The 18,524-nt window shown below is 42.5% G+C and overlaps 1 protein-coding gene across 1 annotated transcript in view; it reads left to right on the forward strand.

Moving 5' to 3' along the window:
- Nek11 (NIMA related kinase 11) overlaps window positions 1-18,524 on the forward strand; it is a 219,299-nt gene that overhangs the window by 88,758 nt on the left and 112,017 nt on the right. The window contains 5 exon segments of the mRNA XM_075967715.1: window positions 5,753-5,902; window positions 6,011-6,089; window positions 8,709-8,794; window positions 11,631-11,750; window positions 13,344-13,437. Of these exon segments, the coding sequence (XP_075823830.1) occupies window positions 5,753-5,902; window positions 6,011-6,089; window positions 8,709-8,794; window positions 11,631-11,750; window positions 13,344-13,437 (529 nt within the window).

The raw sequence follows: 18,524 nt of genomic DNA on the forward strand, positions 1-18,524 counted from the left end.
TTTCTTATGTCAGTTTGATATACTATATTTGAAAGATGATTTCATCTGAACTGTCAATTTATTTGAGGGAAACGTGCTTATAAATGCTGCTCTAACACTTTCTAATACTTGGCCGTGTGAGCACGTGAGATGTATACTGAGGTCTAAGATTGACATTAGGTATGTTCCTCTATAACTTATCTCCACTTTATGGTTTATCTCACTGAATCTGGGTCTTGCCATTTTGACTTGACTGGCAACAGCAAGCCTCGGGAATCCTTCACTTCTCCAGCACTGCAGTTACAGATTGTGACGCTATGCCCAGCTCTTTTGTGGGTGCTGGTGACCCAAGCTCATAGCCTCATGTGGGCACAGCAAGTGCTTGACTCATGGAGACACCTTCCTGTGCCTTTTTCTGAGACACGTGGAGTCTGCAGTGTTATGCTTTTCCCCATTCCTATGATTTTTGATGTGTTTTTTCCTACTTGGTTTTCTTATTAGTCTTGCTAGAGATCTATTAAATTTTCTTGGTTTTATACATTCTACTTTTATTGTCTTTTTAAAAATAGAATCGCTATTTATTCTTTGACTGTCCTATACATGCAAACAATGTAACTTGATTATATCCACCTCCAACTTTCCTCAGGTAGCCCACACCTTGCTCCTCCCTTGGTTACCCATCCAAAATATGCTGCATGTTGAACTGTTGACACATCTTCTTGCCTTGCTCTTGTGCAGCTAACCCTAGCTTTAGTGAATTTGTGTGGGTAGTGGCCTTGTCATGTCCAGAGGACAGCATTTCATAGCCCGCTCCCCTCCTCCAGCTCTGACATTCTTTTACCCCTTCCTGTGGCATCTCCTGAGCTTTGGTGAGTGGTTGACGTAAAAGTCCCATTTAGGGCTGAATATATAGTAGTCACTTCTTCTCAGCTCTTTGGCCAATTATGAATGTCTGCTGTCCACTGTAAAGAGAAGCTTCCCTCTGATTGAGGGCAGCGTTAGTTTATGTATGGAAACATAAATGTTTAGAAGACTGTTTGACAGCATGTTTATTTAGCAAGCTATTGTCTTTTTTTTCTGCTGTGGAAAATCTTTATCTTGCTGGAGAGATGGCTCAGTGGTTAAAAGCATTGAACTATTCGGGAACCTCTTCGGGAGGTTCCCGAATAGTTCAATTCCCAGCAACCACATGATGGTTCACAACCAACTGTGATGAGATCTGGCACCCTCTTCTGGCCTGCAGAGATATATGCAGACAGAACACTGTATACATAATAAATAAATAAATCTTTAAAAAAAAGGAAACTCGTTATCTAACCTTTCTTTCTTGGGAGTGTCTTTTCTTTATCTTTCTTTTGCATACAAAGCATTGTCTCATCAGAACATTTTCAAAGAAAATTTGTTTCGTGGATCCTGTACCCTGCCTCTTCACCCCTAGAACCCTGTCTCTATCCCTATTTTGAGATATATACTTGATAATTTAATATATCCCTATTTTGAGATATATTAAAATTGATAATTTTATATATATTAATAAATATATTAAATGATCAAGTTTGACTTAGGTCATAGATTTAAACTTTTATCTCCTTATATATCTGATACTTTCAATTTTGTTATAGCTTCATTTAGTAAGCTTTCCTGTGTAATCCAAGGGCTTTAGATGTGTATTTCATGTTTAATCTAAGGAATTTAAATGTGTGTTTCCTAATTTCTAAGCTGTTGGAGATTTCTTAGCCCTTTCTCCTGTCCTTTTTTTAAAATTTATTTTGTGTTTTTAAAAACATTTTATTGATTCTTTGTGGATTTCAAATCATGCATCCCAATCTTATTCATCTCCCTGTCCCTTTATATCTGCCTTCTGCCCTTGCACCCCCCCCCCCAAAATAAAATAAAACAAAATTTAAAAGAAAAAAAAGTTTCGTCATGGAAGCCGTAGTATGGGCCGGTGAGTCACACAGTATACCCTTTAGTCCGTACATCTTTACTTGCAAGTGTTCATTGCATTGAGTCATTAGTCTGGTTTGATGCCTCTAGTTTCTGCTCCACCATCAGTACTGAACCCTCACAAGGACTCTTCATGGATATCCTGTTGTTGCCCTGTGTCATGGAGACCCTGCTGCTTTGGATCCTCAGGACTGGCCCCTTCACATGCTCCAGTAGATCATAGATGGTGTGGGCCAACTCATAGCCCTGGTTCTGGGCCTGGGCGGTAGTGGGGTTGGTCATCCCGCTAGCTCTCCCTCATCCTCACCACCAAGGTGAGCTCTCCAGAGTTGCCCAGGCTAGCTCACCCAATGAAGCAGGTAGCAAGGGGCTGGGCCAGTTCTGTTCTCACACCTTCAGGGGGCCCAGCTCTCCTGCACCCACACCGCCTCTCCTATCTCCCTTCTTCTCATTTTTAATATCTAGCTTACTTGCTCTGTAGTCAGAGAGTATGATCTCAAGATTTTGATTCTTGAACTCATTGAAGCTTGTCTGTGACCTTGTGTATGGCCAGTCTTGATATATGGCTCGTGAGTTCTTTAAAATAATCTGAATTTTGTCATTATAGGGTTTCCTAATAGCAATTTGTCAATTTGGGTTATTGTGTATATTTTCTCCATTCTTATTGATTTTGATATCTGTGTGTTCTGTTAGCTATTGAATGATTATGAAACACCATGATTGAGCTTTAATTCTGTTCTGTCTCTCACACACACTTACACACACATTTGATGCATGCACATTTAAAGTTATCATATACTCCTGATAGCTTGGTTTCTTTATTAATCCCTCATGTTAATTTTAATAGTGATTCTTACCTCAAAGCCTGATTCATGAGATATGAGTATACCTATACTAGCAGTATTTTGGCAAGTGCTTGTATGAAATATCTTTGTCTTTTGAATTTTTATTTATTTGTGGAGCATGGTCATGTCATGGTGTGAGTGTGGAGATGGGGGGGAACCTCAGAAGCTGGTTCTCCTCTGGGTAGGTCGATTCAACTCCTGTCATCAGGTTTGGCCACAGGCACCTTCACCTGCTAAGGTGTCTCCCTGGCTCTGTGTACAACTCCACCAGGCTTGCTCAAGGTCAGATACTCAAGGTTATTTGGAGAGCATTATTTTTTAAATCTAGTCTGATAAGCCTTTTTCAATTGAACTATTTTACTGCTATGACATTTAGTGTAACTATGTTTGTGGTTGAACTGTGTTTAATCTCTCCATGTCCCATTTGTTTTGTTTTCGTTTTTATTTCCTTTCTTCCTTTTAGTTTAAAATTTGGTAGTTGATTTTTCTTCCTTTAGCTTGTTTTGCTTCTGTCTTATCTTATCCTTTAATGATAACTTTAGAAAATACAACATGCATCCTTATTACTGTCTAGTAAAGATGTCATTATGACCTCTTTCTCAGTAGCAGAAGGAGCAGAAAACACTTTGTCTTGTTCTTTTTTGTCTTTTGTGTTATCCTGCCATGCATTTTATTATATACAATTTTCCGGCCCAACAAGATATTATCTATACTGTCGTGTAACATTAATGTCTATTTATGCATATTCACAGAGTGCTTCTTTAATGTTGTTTCTTTGTTCTAGAATTGCTTGTTTCTGCCTAGGATCATTTTTCTTTTTTAGAAAAACTCCCTTCCTGAACGTGTTTAGTGCTTTCCTGCTGACATGGACACTCTGGTTTTATTGTTCTAAAAATGTCATTATTTTATATTTATTTGAAGAAATTTATCATCCTGTCAGAAATCTAAGTATATTAAAATTCCTATGTAAGATGCCACTTGATACTCTTAAAGATGGACACAAAATAGATTGAGCTTCAAATATTTTGATTTATAATATTTATGTTGATATTGCTGCTCTAGTCAGTACTGTGTAATTGCTTCTGATATTGTCTTTCTAAAAGAGTTTGGACAGACAATGCTTTAATCGAGAGTCAGTTCTGCCATTTACTACTGTATCACCTTGACCAGATCATTTAGCTTCTCACAGCCAGTTTCCTCACCTAAGAGTTGGAAACAAATATCTGATTTTGGCTTGTTTCACTGGGGAGGTCTGAGTTTGTTGTGATTCACATGAAAGTGCTTTGTAGTCAACTGGAAAGCTTTAATGTTGCTTTGCTTATTAGAACAGAACCATTTTCAGAATTCTCTTACATGTGTGCATTTCCATAACAAACCATGGAATAAATTCTGTGTTCATGTGTTTATTTGTGTATACTCTCCCCTTACTAAACACTGTGTTAGAAGTTATATAAAATATAGCTTATAAACACTCTATTACAAACTCATTTTTTCCGTCTTTCAGAAAACCACTATGAAAAGAGGGATCTAGCTGTTAAATCATTCACAATGCCCACAAGATAAAAACAGCCTATTGTTTCTTAATACTAGGTCAGGGAAGACTTTAAAGGTCATGGTCATTTTCTTTGTAATGTGGAACCATTAAGAATGTGTTCCTGTCGGCTCAGAGGTGACCACTTGACACGGTGAATCCACCTCAGAGTTGGGCTGATCACTGATTCTCAGCCCCTGTTTCATGGTCCCCAAGGGAGAGTTAGACATTTTAATGTGAGCAGCAAATAGTTTCCCTCCCTTTCTACCTGCAAATGGATTCTATTCAGAAAGCGAGTAAATAAGCCTGCTTGCTTTTCAACATGCACAGCGCACACAGAGGCCAGGTCAGGCTGATAAATTAAAATTTCCTTCTACATACATAGCTTTCAAAAACTACCTTAGGCAGGTAATATGCAGCCTCATTTTGTTTGTCTTTCACAGGAGCTAATTTAAAAATTCCCAGCTACATTAATCAAATCTTAGACTCTTTACTCTGTGCAGACATTTTGCTATTGGACTGTTTATTTTTCCTTTGGAGAAAGTAGTGTTCAGGTCTCTCTGTACTCCATCCTGTGTTGGGTCTTGGATTTGTGTGCAGCGTGCCTACATGCATATGTGTGTGCCTATGTGTCCCTGTGTATGTGTGTTTCCCTCTGTGTGTGTCTCTGTCTGTCTGTCTGTCTGTCTTTTGGGTCCAGGAGAATAGTAGTCTGTAAACAAACGCAAATCGATGCTGGTACATTGGCTCTAATATGAGGACACACACACATGTGAGCTTGTTCCACCTTGTCTGGAGGTCAGAGAATTTGAGCTTATTTTTGTCTTTCAAAGTTGTGGCTACAAAACAAGATATCTTGAGCTAGGGTGTGATTACTTGGTGTTTTGGATATTAAAATGGCCCATAGAGGTGGATCTGTTCCACCGTGACCATCTGTCAGAGAACTTAAGCATACTCCTATGATTCTTCTCTAAAATAGGAGGTTTGACATAGGGGGTGGCTGCCTATAGGATACTTGATTCACTGCACATTCCTGCCCAAACATCAAATACTTTACTCAGGAAATAATGGCTTGATGTCTCAAGTATTGAAACAAGTAACTGTTCTGGTTGTCCTTTGTGTCATGTTAAAGCAGTCTTACCTTCTTCCCCCTGTTTTATATTGGGATAGGAAAATGTATGGAAAATAAATGTGGGCGAATTAGCATTCGTTATCTGCTGAGTTGCCCCTCCTGGTACTATCCTATGTCTCTTTCAAATCTCTGTTCTTCCTACCTGATATTTCTAATCCTCATGCCCCTAGCCTGGAATGTACGAACCTTATGACAGATGGCAGCCCAGAGTGGTGCTTACAACAAGCTAATGCCCAATATCTGTGAGGTTTTTCTTGATAGACAAATTTTATATGGGATGTTTGTTCTCTGTTTAAATGTTTTGATTTTTGTCTGCAGGTCGCTGGCATGCATTTTATACGAGATGTGTTGCATGGATCACGCGTTTGCTGGTTCCAGTTTCTTGTCTGTGGTTTTAAATATTGTTGAAGGCAGCACACCTTCACTTCCCGAGAGATTCTCACGAGAACTAAACACCATCCTGGAATGGTATGGCAGCAAGTCTGAATGAGAGGCCATTGAAGTTTCATTCCTCTGCTTGAAATGAACTTTGGTTTTTGTTCATTTGAAGAGTAATTTTCTTTTTTAATATTACAGCATGTTGAACAAGAGTCCTTCCTTGAGACCATCTGCTATAGAAGTTTTAAAAATCCCTTACATCGAAGAGCACCTTCAGGTACTGGGAATGAGAGTAATATCAGGGCCACCTACCATTCTGTGTCTCAAGGATATGCTGTGGGACTCAGATATGGTTAAGAATCAGTCAGAAAATTGGGAGTATGGGGGTGGGGGAGAAGGGAGGGCAGAAGAGGAAGAGGAGAGAAAAAAGGGAAGGGGAGGAGAACTTGAAAGAATGAGATAGAAGAGATGGAAGAAGGACAGAGATGAGAGCAAGGAAAGAGATATTTTGATTGAAGGAGCCATTACGGGGCTAGCAAGAAACCTGGCACTAGAGAAATTCCCAGGAATCCACAAGGATGACCCCAGCTAAGACCCTAAGCGATAGAGGAGAGGGTGCCCAAACTGGCCTTGCCCTGTAGTCTGACTGGGGAATATCTTAAATGTCACCATAGAAACTTCATCTAGTGACTGATGGAAACAGAGGCAGAGACCCACAGTGGAACACTGGACTGAGCTCCCAAAGTCATGTTGAAGTGAGTCAGGAGGAGTGAGAATATGAGCAAAGAGGTCAAGACCATGATGGGTTCACCCACTGAAACAGTCTACCTGAGCTAATGGGAGCTCACCAACTCCAGCTGGACAGGGAAGGAAACAGTGTAGGTCCAAACTAGTCCCTCTGAATGTGGGTGTCAGTTGTATGGCTGGGGCAGACTGAGGGGCCATTGGCAGTCTGCTTGTACTGTCTTTATTGGGGGACCCATTCTCTTTGGATGGATACCTTTCTCAGCCTGGATATAATAAGGAGGGCCTTGGACCTTACTCAAAGCAATGTGCCTTACCCTTTCTGAGGAGTGGAAGATGGGGGGTAAGGTGGGGAGGGGTTAGGTGGAAGGAATGGAAGGATGGGAGGAAGTGGGAACTGGGATTGGTATGTAAAATGAACAAAAGATAAGTTTGTTTTCTTTTTCTGAAAAAATAAAATAAATTATATATAATATATATAAAATAAATTATATATATATATATATATATATATATATATATATATATATATATATATATATATATATATATATGAATCAGCCAGAAAGGAGGAAAGCAGGACTTAAGCGAAGCCAAGAGGAACACTGGGAAAATCTCTTTACAAAGCAGGCTACACAAACTCTGGCTGCATGATGCCATGAGACATGGGAAGCTGGAGTTCTAATTTTCTGCTTAAAATCGTTGTTATCTACCCAGTGGCTCTGAGATTGACAGATCTTACCTGAACACTTTGAAATCCATCCCTGTTAATACAGGAATATACTGCTAAGAATATGTAAATCTGGGATTTTCATTGAGCTGTTATTATTCCCTCCTTCGGACACGACTTAGCGTCTTCAATTGACCAGGTGTCTCTTTTCTTTTCCTTTGCATTGGAGAGCTTGATTAGACAGAGGGTCTGTCTAGGATGTAAGAAGCTGGCTGTTTTCTCCAAGGCTTTTCTCTTTTATGACCCTCTCAGGCATTTGCCAGCTCCTCAGCAAGTTTCCTCTGTTATAAATAAGTCTAACAGGAACCACCGGGTCACCTACCTTGTCACGGGTGCCTACTTTTCACCAGTGGGGTAAGATCTAAATCAGAGGATGCAAAGACAACAGTGAGGTGTGCTCAACCATGAGATACAGTGCTGACCCCAGGAAGGCTAAAACGAAAGGGGCAGGCATGGTCTGCTCTGCTGACGTTTGTCTGCTAGAGTAAGAATTCAGTAGCTGAGGAAACGTAAGGAACATGAAGAACCAAGAAGAAAGGGGACTGGGTCTTCACTAAGAATAAAGAGAGAGAAGGGCTCTTTGGTAGTCATAGGTGTTGACACCATCTTAACAGCGGGAAGACGCAGCCAGCCATGTAAGCAGTCTAAGAGGAGAACTTGAAGAAGGTATCAGATCCCCCTGAAGTAGAGTCACAGACGTTTATGATCTGCCATGTGGGTGCAGAAAAACAAACCAGGGTTCTCTGGAAGGGCAGCCAGTGCTCTGAACTGCTGAGCCATCTCTCTAGCTCTGCAGTATTTCAGAATCAATATCACCCTGATAGCAAAATATAAAAATTTAAAGAAAACTCCAACAAGGCCAAGATTGGTGAGAGGCACACGGGGTATAGTTGCTCAGGTTTAGGGTTGGACCTTGTCTGTAAGCATATGGAATTCTGTTCTTCATGGGTTTGGGCACTGATTTTGATTTCACAGATGCTGCCGTGTATTAAGGAAGTACCTCCCCTGCTTGCTGAGGTCTGGGTTACACCTTTGAATCTTGTACCTTAGCTAAGTGTCTCATTTGCTAATGTCCATCTCGTCGGGGTGAGAGGGTTGACATTGACGGTTAAAGGCCGAGAGATGAGTGAGTATTCCTGGAGCTGAGGGAAGGTCTGTTGGTGCACCGTGGGGGGTGAGTGAGGAGGGAGAGACAAGGACAAGGTAAGTTAGAGAAGAAGGCAGGAGCTCCTTCTGGGGGATCTCACACAACCTGCAACACCATCTAATTTAACCCTTCGGAGAGAGAAAGAACCGCTGCTGTGAGTTTACCTCAGTGCTTTGCTGTGGTCAGGAAGATCAGCTGGAAAAGGCGCGTGGGTCCTCGTGCCCTTCCGTTCCTGGAAAGGGGTTCTAAGGCCATGGTGGTTTCCTTCATTTCAGCACCTGATGTGTAAATATTCAGATGCGACGCTGGAAGGCAAGAACTCGGTTTGTCAGAAGGATGCTGTTCATATAATTAGTGCCATGTAAGTAATTGCTTTATTTTTAACAAGCCCATTCCATGTAAATGCTAAGTGTGTCTGTCTTTAAAAATCTATTAGCGCTAAGCTGACTGTGCGGGGCATCCTAGATTGCACTTAAATCTTGCCAGGAAATTAAGAAGTTTCGGTAACGTGGTATTCAAGAGCCATTTGCCCCGGGTGATCGCAGGCTGAAATCCTGACTGTCTAAACCTCCACACACTCACAGATCTGCAGGGCAGCACCACAGTTACCCTGTGATGGCATAGAGAAGCGAATATCTCAGACATTTAGGAATGTTTCTGCTAATGACTCTTCTATCAGAAACCTAAGTGGCTTCATATGGTATTTGTTTAACTGACAAGAATATGTATCTATAGAAAGAGAGTGCTGTAGGCATTTGGGGGGGAAAGCCAAAATTCGCTTTCTTTACATATTATACACACTATCTCTCTGGAAAAATAAAAATATAAGGTACTTTCCAAAAGAGCAACAATAATTTCTGGGCCTGACTCCTTTCTCATTTAAGAAATTACTTTGGTTTAACTTAAAGTACAGATGGTGGCGGCTCCAGTGGTGGGCACCTGGACAAGCAGTGAATTACAGGTGCCAGGGCCCCTTCTTAAAGATGGAACCTATGATTTTGCTGATGGGACTCTGCTTTATTTTATAAGGATCCAAAGGCAATGGCTCTACCTCCCCAGTAGTATGAGAAGAAGAGCCCCCAGGCTGATAAGGAGCCCCCAGGCTGATACAGGAGAACCCCAGGCTGACCTTCAAGGCCAAATAGCCAGATACTCTCCTACTCTCAGATGACTCACACTGAGGGCAGACAAGCTCCTCTGACACACTCACACCCCAGGGCAGACACGCTCCTCTGACACACTCACACCCCAGGGCAGACACGCTCCTCTGACACACTCACACTGAGGGCAGACACACTTCTCTGACACACTCACACCCCAGGGCAGACACGCTTCTCTGACACACTCACACTGAGGGCAGACACACTTCTCTGACACACTCACACCCCAGGGCAGACACGCTTCTCTGACACACTCACACTGAGGGCAGACACGCTTCTCTGACACACTCACACCCCAGGGCAGACACGCTTCTCTGACACACTCACACCCCAGGGCAGACACGCTCCTCTGACACACTCACACTGAGGGCAGACACGCTCCTCTGACACACTCACACCCCAGGGCAGACACGCTCCTCTGACACACTCACACCCCAGGGCAGACACACTTCTCTGACACACTCACACTGAGGGCAGACACGCTTCTCTGACACACTCACACTGAGGGCAGGCACACTTCTCTGACACACTCACACCCCAGGGCAGACACGCTTCTCTGACACACTCACACCCCAGGGCAGACACGCTTCTCTGACACACTCACACCCCAGGGCAGACACTCTCCTCTGACACACCCACTCACCCACCCCAGTACAGACACTCTCCTCTGACACACTCACACACACACACACACCAATGCAGACACTCTTTTCTGACACACCCCAGTGGTTTCTCAACTGTGTCCTATATGTTTTCCCAGCCTCACAGTCCACCTAACAAACGTGCACCTGGAAAGGTCCCTTGGGGTAAATTTATAGACAGGTTTCTAATATGATTATTTTCTTGTGTTGCTACCCATTATTTCAAGAAAGTCTAAGTTTTAGTTTTGTTTATAGGTGTGAGAATAGAGGTTATCTTATTTTTAAAATAGCAAATTTAGCTATCATTTTGCACAGCAGTTGTGGGGCAGATTGCCTAGCACAGTTTACAGTCAATTGCATGCTGGAAATCAATTGTCAGGAGGGCACTTCACACTGTAAAATATTGATTTCAAGATCTGTGGTTATGTTTCAGGGGGAGTTCATTAAGTCCTACAAAATAAGGGGTGCATATTCCTGATAAATTCTCCCTTCCTGGGACACTGTGGTCTGGATGATATTCAGTTTCTCACAGTGTTTCCTAAGGAAGAAGCTGAGGTCACTGGGAATGTAACCTCAGGCCTTGCCATCCTTGTTTAGTGTGAGTGGTTTCTTCAACTTAACAAAAAGAGGTTCTTCAATAAATGAGGGATGCCCCTGTGAAGTAGGTGGCAATGTTCTCTTTCAGAATTACACAGAGATTCCGAAACCTCCAAGAGACATGCGGTGTGTAACCCCGGAGCTACAATTTGAGCCTAGGGAGTATTATTAACCTTCGTAGTTACCCACTGGACCATGCTACCATAAAATGTCTGTGGGAGTGAGCCCAGATAATATAAGCCGTTGAAGAAAATACAGTTGTTATAATGCTACCCTTGGGCAGTGTGCATACATTATCCCACATGATGCTCACTGTAACACAGCCCGCTCTTTACAGAGGTAGAAACCTGGGTCCTCTTTCTGCCCTTGGCTACAGAGAGGATGGGTGGTGGAGGTAGGTAGAATCCCACCTTGGCGGAGGTAGGATTCACCATCTTTCCAAAGACTGCGAGCTAATCCTGCCCAGAGACGAGTGACTGTGGCCGCCTATTTCCTCTCTAACGGCATGATCCTAATTTGGCTTCCATTAGAAAGGCCAGCCATAGGCAACAAAATGAGCAGGAATTTAGAATGTACACAATTTGCTTTTAAGCAGAAATCTAATTTGAAAAATAATGCTGATTAACTCCAGTCCTTATTGCTCATTACCCACTTGGAGTTTATTAGATTTTCATGGCCTGCCCTGAGACGCTGCCGCTCTCTCCATAGAGCAATGATACTTCTGTAAGATATTTGTTTATTTTTTTTTCTGAGCATGTTTGGTATGAGTTGCATGTTGGGGAATGTTTATTACTTCTAGGCAGAAAAAGACCCACCTTCAGACTCTGCAAGCCCTGTCTGAAGTGCAGAAAATGACTCCGAGGGAAAGGATGCGGCTGAGGAAGCTGCAGGCCGCTGATGAGAAAGCCAGGAAGGTCAAGTAAGCTGCCTTTCCTTTGGGTGCCCCGTGCCCTGCGCTGCCTAACAGCGCTCTCAAAGAACTCACACAAGGAAGGCAAAAGCCAAAACCAAGGCGCACATGATCACTTATGCCTTCGTTCACCTGCTCCCCCGAACAAGGTTCCTGAGCCAGAGATTGGATGTCAAGTACTGTTTACATCATATGTTCAGGCCTGTGTGAAGGCGGACTGAAAGGTAGGGAGGTTACTAGTGATGAGAATGTGGGCAGGCTCTAAAGGAAACCTCATTGGCTGCTGATACTTGGACCTATCCCATCAAGAAGCCGAACAGAACAGCTTTACAATTTAGTCTGCCTTCGTTACTTTTCCCATTGTTTGATAAAGTGTCCTGAAAGAAGCAACTTAAGGGAGAAAGGCCTGCTTCGGCTAGCTGTTGGAGGGTGCAGTCCTCCACAGTGAAGTCACAGGCAGTAGGACTGTGAAGAATGGTTATTGAACAAACTTGGATTGGGAGGCAGCTCATTTGTTTGCTGAACTCTGTGGGGTAAATGTTCTTATCATGGCCAGTTTCAGGTTACCAGGTGATATTATGGGTTATTCAGTTGGGAAGATTTATGTGCAGTCTGTTGTTGAGAGCCAAAGCATGCTGGTCCCTATAAACCACTGATTGTGGCTCTAACTGAGGAAATATATGCCCTGAAATTATTTGAGTTATTACATCAACTCAGAGCTTCAAATCTGTGTCTAAATGCAAGTAATGTTAATGTCTCCGAGGTAGCAAAAATTCATGTCATTGGTTGAATGTTATGGGTGATTCAATCTGAAAGGAAGATATAAAAAAGGTAAATGTAATATTTCGCATGCATATTAAAATCATTATACAGATTAAAATTATTTATAGGCAAAAGAATAGCATAAGTATTCCACATGCTATACTAATATTGTTGCAATTTGATCTTAATTTTATAAATTAGTTGAATTAGAATTTTGACCATTGTTTCTAGGATTCTAAAGGGGCCGTATATATTATTTAATGTCGTTTAGACATGCCAACACTGTGCACAATCTTAGTTATTATATAGTATGAAAACTGAAGCTTGTGGAAGTAAAGAATTATGGTGGTTTCTGGAGAGAGGCGGGCATGTTAGACAAAAGGAATCCTAAGCCCTAGAAGTCTGTCATGTGTTATGGAGACTAATAATACAGAATTGGAGAGTTGAAAGCTACTTGGGCAGTAGATCTGTTACCACTTCCACAGTGCTCACACATTCCCTGACATGTGCTTCCATTGTCCTGTATAGAGGCTTGCTCATCATGAAGCAGAATAAATAAATCAGTGTCTTCACAGTCAGGATGCTCAGGGCTGAGTGTTATCGTCTCCTGATAGAGGTTCCAGAGTTGACAAAGGAACCATAGCTTCCTTGTGTGTGCTTCGGAAGAGCAATTTCACTTAAAATTTTAAAGAGAGAAAGACTCATTTAGGGTGCTGCACCTTGAGGGACAGACATGATAAGCCGGTCTGCCTGTTAAAATAGTGATCATGCTTGTTTGTATTCTATAGATATGCTTAAACATCTTGTACTGATTTTTATACATTCACGTTAAATTTACAGAAAGATTGTGGAAGAAAAATATAAAGAAAATAGCAAGCAGATGAAAGACTCAAGATTCCAGGAGTTTGAACCTCTAGGAGTTGGTGTGCCCCATGTAAGCATCCCTATTTCATGTTCACATGGAATGTTTTCTTGCTTTGAGTACTTCAGATTCACTGAGCTAGATGTGTAGGAAAAGTGTAGAAAACCCCAGACGAACTTGGCCCAGCTCAGGGAGGGCTCTACAAGTAAGCCCACAGTGGATGGTGACCCTAGCGTAAAGCAGCTTATGTCTGGAAGTGGACCAGTTGATTCAGCCATCACCCAGCCAGTGGCTATTGTTTACAAAATAACTGAATTTCCCTGAATGCAGAGATTATGGTTAAGATGATTAATTAATAGAACAAATATGCACATATCTGATTTTCACTTCTATCCTGTGTGTTTTACCTCTCCAGTCTGTCAATCCCTTTTTGTCTTATTATTATTTTTTAACCCTTTATTTTCTGTTTTCTATCTATCTATCATGCACTGTGATAAGAATGTCATTCAAACTGAAGAACTACCACAGATATCTGATAGTGAATAAATAGATTTGCAGGACCCCTCTTCCTGTACTTCTGCATTTGAAATCTCTGAGTGGCAAACACTGTTTTCATTCATGGTTAGAATATCTCTCTGGGCCTTGGTGGCAGGATCTGATACTAAGGTAGTCTATGTGAGGGGCCGTGTGGGGCAGCTGATGTCAGCCTCACACAGCACATTCATTGGGGCAGAAAACCTTTGTGATGTTCACCCAGAGGATGAACAAGACTGAAAACCAGGCATTTCCAAGCTGATAAGGTTATGAAGATTCTCTGTGTGTTAATGTGTTCAAACTGTTTGCTCAATCACCAAAATAAATTGGGGTGCTTATTTCTGGAATACCAGGAACCCTTGAGATCAGAAACATTTCTTTGCTAAGACTGGAGCTTGAAAACCAGATATGGTCTCCTTTTTTTGTATTATGATGCCCAAATGGCCTCCCTCCCTCTTTTCCTCCCTCATTCCCTTACTTCCCTTCTCCCTCCCTCCTTCCCTTCTTTCCTTCCTTCCAGAGAGGGTTTTATTATGTGTCTCAGGCTGTCCTTAACTTCATGAGCCTCCTGCCTCAGCCTCTCAGGGGCTGAGATTACAGGCATGAAAAGCCACACCAAGCCCTGCTTTTATTTCGCAGTTATCTATGACAAATAAAAAGTAAGGTCTTTTGTATTAGAGACTGATAATCTACTTCACCTGTTTGGTTTATTCTTTGACCTTTAAGATAATTATCTTGGTGTTTGATGTAATTATTGCCAGTATTCTGAGCACACTATATGACACATGGTGTAGCTGAACAGCTATGGAAGCCAAAGCCCTTGGTAATCTCTGCAAACTGGGGGATTAAGGTAACAACGATGATCTCAAGGCTGCATGTCAGGCAGAACCTAAGAGATTTTGTTATCCACATGTTACCACACAGAACATGGAGCCAGAGAAAGCATCTTCAATTTGGCTCAGCTCAGATTAAGGAAGAGGTCACACTAAGACCCTGTTGTTCCCAGCATACATCCCCAGTGACTTCCTGGGAGAGTCACTTTTCTTGATGCAGTAACAAAATTCCCAACACAAGCAACACAAGCAACTTAAGGAAGGCTTTTGCTTTGGGGAAGAGTTTTGAGGAACTCGTAATTTGAAACTCTAGTCCATAATGGCTGCGGAGTAGTGATGGCAAAGACATTACAACTGCACTCAGGACGCAGGGACCGTCACTGCCCAGCTGACTTTCTCATTTCAGCCAGCCTAGGAACCCAGCCTGTGGGCTGATGCTGCCCACATTCAGAGTAGGCGTTCCTTGTTCAGTCAGCCTTTCTGCCAGCACTTAGGTAGGCACACCCAGAAGTGTGTTTCCATAGTGATTCTAAATCTCATCCAGTAGACAAGTAAGACTGACCCTCATGCTTTCCTTTCTCTCACCAAGTAGTGTGTGTGTGTGTGTTTGTGCATGTGCGCAAGTGTGTACACACATGCACACACAGTCCTGTCCTGGCTAAAGGTTTTGGTTCATTCTTTGAGTTTTCTGAGGTTTAGTCACTGTCACTGGTTCGGAACTTCTCAGGAGTGTTTTCTGAGTTTGCATATGGATAGGAGCACTGTTAACATGGCAGCATAGGAGCAATAGGAATAAAAATAAGATCTTTTCTCATTTTATATACCAATCTCAGTTCCCACTTCCTCCTCTCCTCCCATTACTTCCATCTTCCTCCCCACCCCACCCCCATCCCCTCCTCAAAGAGGGTAAGGCTTCCCATGGGGAGTCAACAAAGTCTAGCACATTGCTTTGAGGCAGGGCCAGGGTACCCCTCTCCCATGCCTAGGCTGAGAAAGGTATCCCACCAAAGAGAACGGGTTCCAAAAAGCCAGAACAAGCAAGCAGTAGGGATAAATCCCGGTCTCACTGCCAGTGGCTCCATAGTCTGCCCCAGCCATACAACTGTCACCCACATGCCTAGTTTAGTCCTATGCTGGTTCCTACACTGTCTGGGCATCTTGAAATTTGCATGCAAATGGATGGAACTAGAAAAATCCATCCTGAGTGAGGTAACCCAGATCCAGAAAGATGAGTATGATATGTACCCACTCATAAGTAGATACCAACTGTGAAACAAAGGATAATGAGCCCATAGTCCACGACCCCAGAGAAGCTAAGTAACAAGGAGAACCGTAAGAGAAACATATATAGATTCCCCTGGGAGGGGAAATAGACAAGATCTCCTGAGAACAGTAGGTTCTTATGTTCAATATCTCATTGTTTCCTAAGTTTGTATATGGATGAAGCATTGTTGGCATGGCTGTAGTTTGAGACTGTTCGTTTGTGTCCCAGCCACCCATACTCGAATAATCACACAGAAACTATATTAATTAAAACTCTGTTTGGCCCATAGCTTAGGCATATTCCTAGCTAGCTCTTATATCTTAAATTAATCCATTTCTATTAATCTGTGTATCGTCACAAAGCTGTGGCCTACTGGTAAGGTTCCAGCATTTGCCTTCTTCTTCTGCTACATGGCATCTCCCTGACTCCGCCTACTCTCTCTATATATCTCTGTTCGGATTTCCCACCTGGCTTTACTCTGCAAAGCCATTGGCCAAAGCAGCTTTATTCATCAACCACTAAAAGCAACACATATACAGAAGGACTTCCCACATCACATGGCAGCGTAGCAACAATAAGCGATTCATTGTTAGTGCCCTTCTCTCCTTCAGAGGTTTCTTTGTCTTTGAAAAAACCTTCTGACTTCTCAGGTCCACAAACCTGCTGGTTCTCTTCTAAATTCCTTCTGAATTCTGTGACTTAAGGGACACTTCTTAAACTTCAGAGCATGCCAGAGTATTCTGTGTTATCTTGATTCTGGTTCTATTGGTTGGAGTTAGGGCCTGGGCTGTCAGATGTCTAATAAGCTCTGCCTTGCTTCCAATGCTGCTGACCAAGAATTATATCCCATTAGTCAGGGGCAGAAAGTGGGGCTCCTGAACATGACCATCCTCCCCTAGATGAAGGAAGAACTGAAATGGCACCACTGAATAGATCTCTTATCTCTTCAGAGGAAAAAAAAATCATTTAATGGGAATGGAAGAAAAGGAGCCATGACCTGAGGGGAAGACTTTCTTGTTCACCCCAGGCAGAGGAGGGAGTGGGGCAGCCAGGCAGGGAAGAGGCAAGACTTAATTATACTCACAGGCACAAGCGGGAGACAGGCTTAATGATATTCACAGAACAAAGGAAGAAGCTAAACACTCTGCAGAGGCCTGAAGGGTTTTCATCATCTCGGGGAAAGGCATTGTTGAACTAAAAAGGATGAAATAAAATATGACAGAAACTGGATTAATCAGACGCAAGAGGCTGAAGGAAAACCCAATAAAGGAAAAATGCACCTGTATTCAAATGCATTTCCTCGCTCCTCTTCTCTCCGTTTTGATGGCTTCATTTCTTCCTAAGCTCATTGAAGATCTGCTCTCAATTCCTTCTTCCTCTCTAGTCAGGCTGGAATGAACTCCTCTGTGCTTCACTGTGGAGAGTGTGTTCATGTGTGTGCATGTTCATACATGCATGTATGTGAAGACTAGAGGGGAATATTGGGCTCCCTCTCTATTCCTCTTGACCTTATTTTGTGAGCGCATGTCTCCCACTCAACCTAGAGCTCGTTGGTTGATCACACCATGCTGGCCGGGCAGCAAACCCTGGGGATCTTACTGTCTCTGCCTTCCACCTTTGGGATTAACATCTGCCTTTTTCTTTTAAATCCAGATGCTAGGAATCTGAATTTAGGTCCTCATGGGCCATATCTCCAGAACCCCCTTCATATATCTCAGAAACAGTTAGAGGAGGGACAGTTTTGAGAGAGAATGGACTCAGTATGTCATTGATAAGAAAATTCCTTAAGTCATTCAGGGGAGTGGCTTGATTTGTTTTCAGACTTATTTGACAATGATTTTATTTTGACTGGCATTTTCTGCTTGACTGAATTGGGGTTTTGAAATCTTGAAGCCCAGTTGAGTGTGGAATCATGCTTGACTCCATTTCTTAAGAGGATAGCAGCTTAGAAAACAAGAGAAACAAAGAAAACCCACAGTACCATACAAGGCAAGCCTAAGCCCAGGCTCTCCTTTTCCCTTGGCGTGTACAGTTGTACTGGTGCTAGACCTGGGCTCCAATGTGCGCTGGGAATGGGAGTCCGGTGCTTCTCTTCCTAAGAGTGGCAGCTCTAGCAATCCTGTCCTCTCCAGAGAGAACCTGGGTGATTCTTTTGAGATGTCTTCTGAAGGGCATGCAGCATTGATAGCCTGCAGTCTCCTTGTTCTTTATATTCTGTGTGGACCAGCAGTGAAACTTTGCAATCTGGACCCAGCTGTACCTCCTTAAACAATGACCAGACCATACAGGAAGCAGACTTCTTAGCAATACTTTCAGAATGCCTTCTTATAAATGGCTTGCTGTGGTGGGGCCTGGCTTCATGGGACTTACTCATTTAATATTACTTTGGACTTAATGTCTTTCTTAACAAGACAGCCTTTGAATAGTTCCCCCATGAGAAAATAGGGCAATTCAATATTACATGTAGTTTGCAAACACACACACACACACACACCCATGTAAAAAAGTAGTAAACTACAAATGGCCTA

This window comes from Microtus pennsylvanicus, chromosome 3 (genome assembly GCF_037038515.1).
Source record: "Microtus pennsylvanicus isolate mMicPen1 chromosome 3, mMicPen1.hap1, whole genome shotgun sequence".
Lineage (NCBI taxonomy): Eukaryota > Metazoa > Chordata > Mammalia > Rodentia > Cricetidae > Microtus > Microtus pennsylvanicus.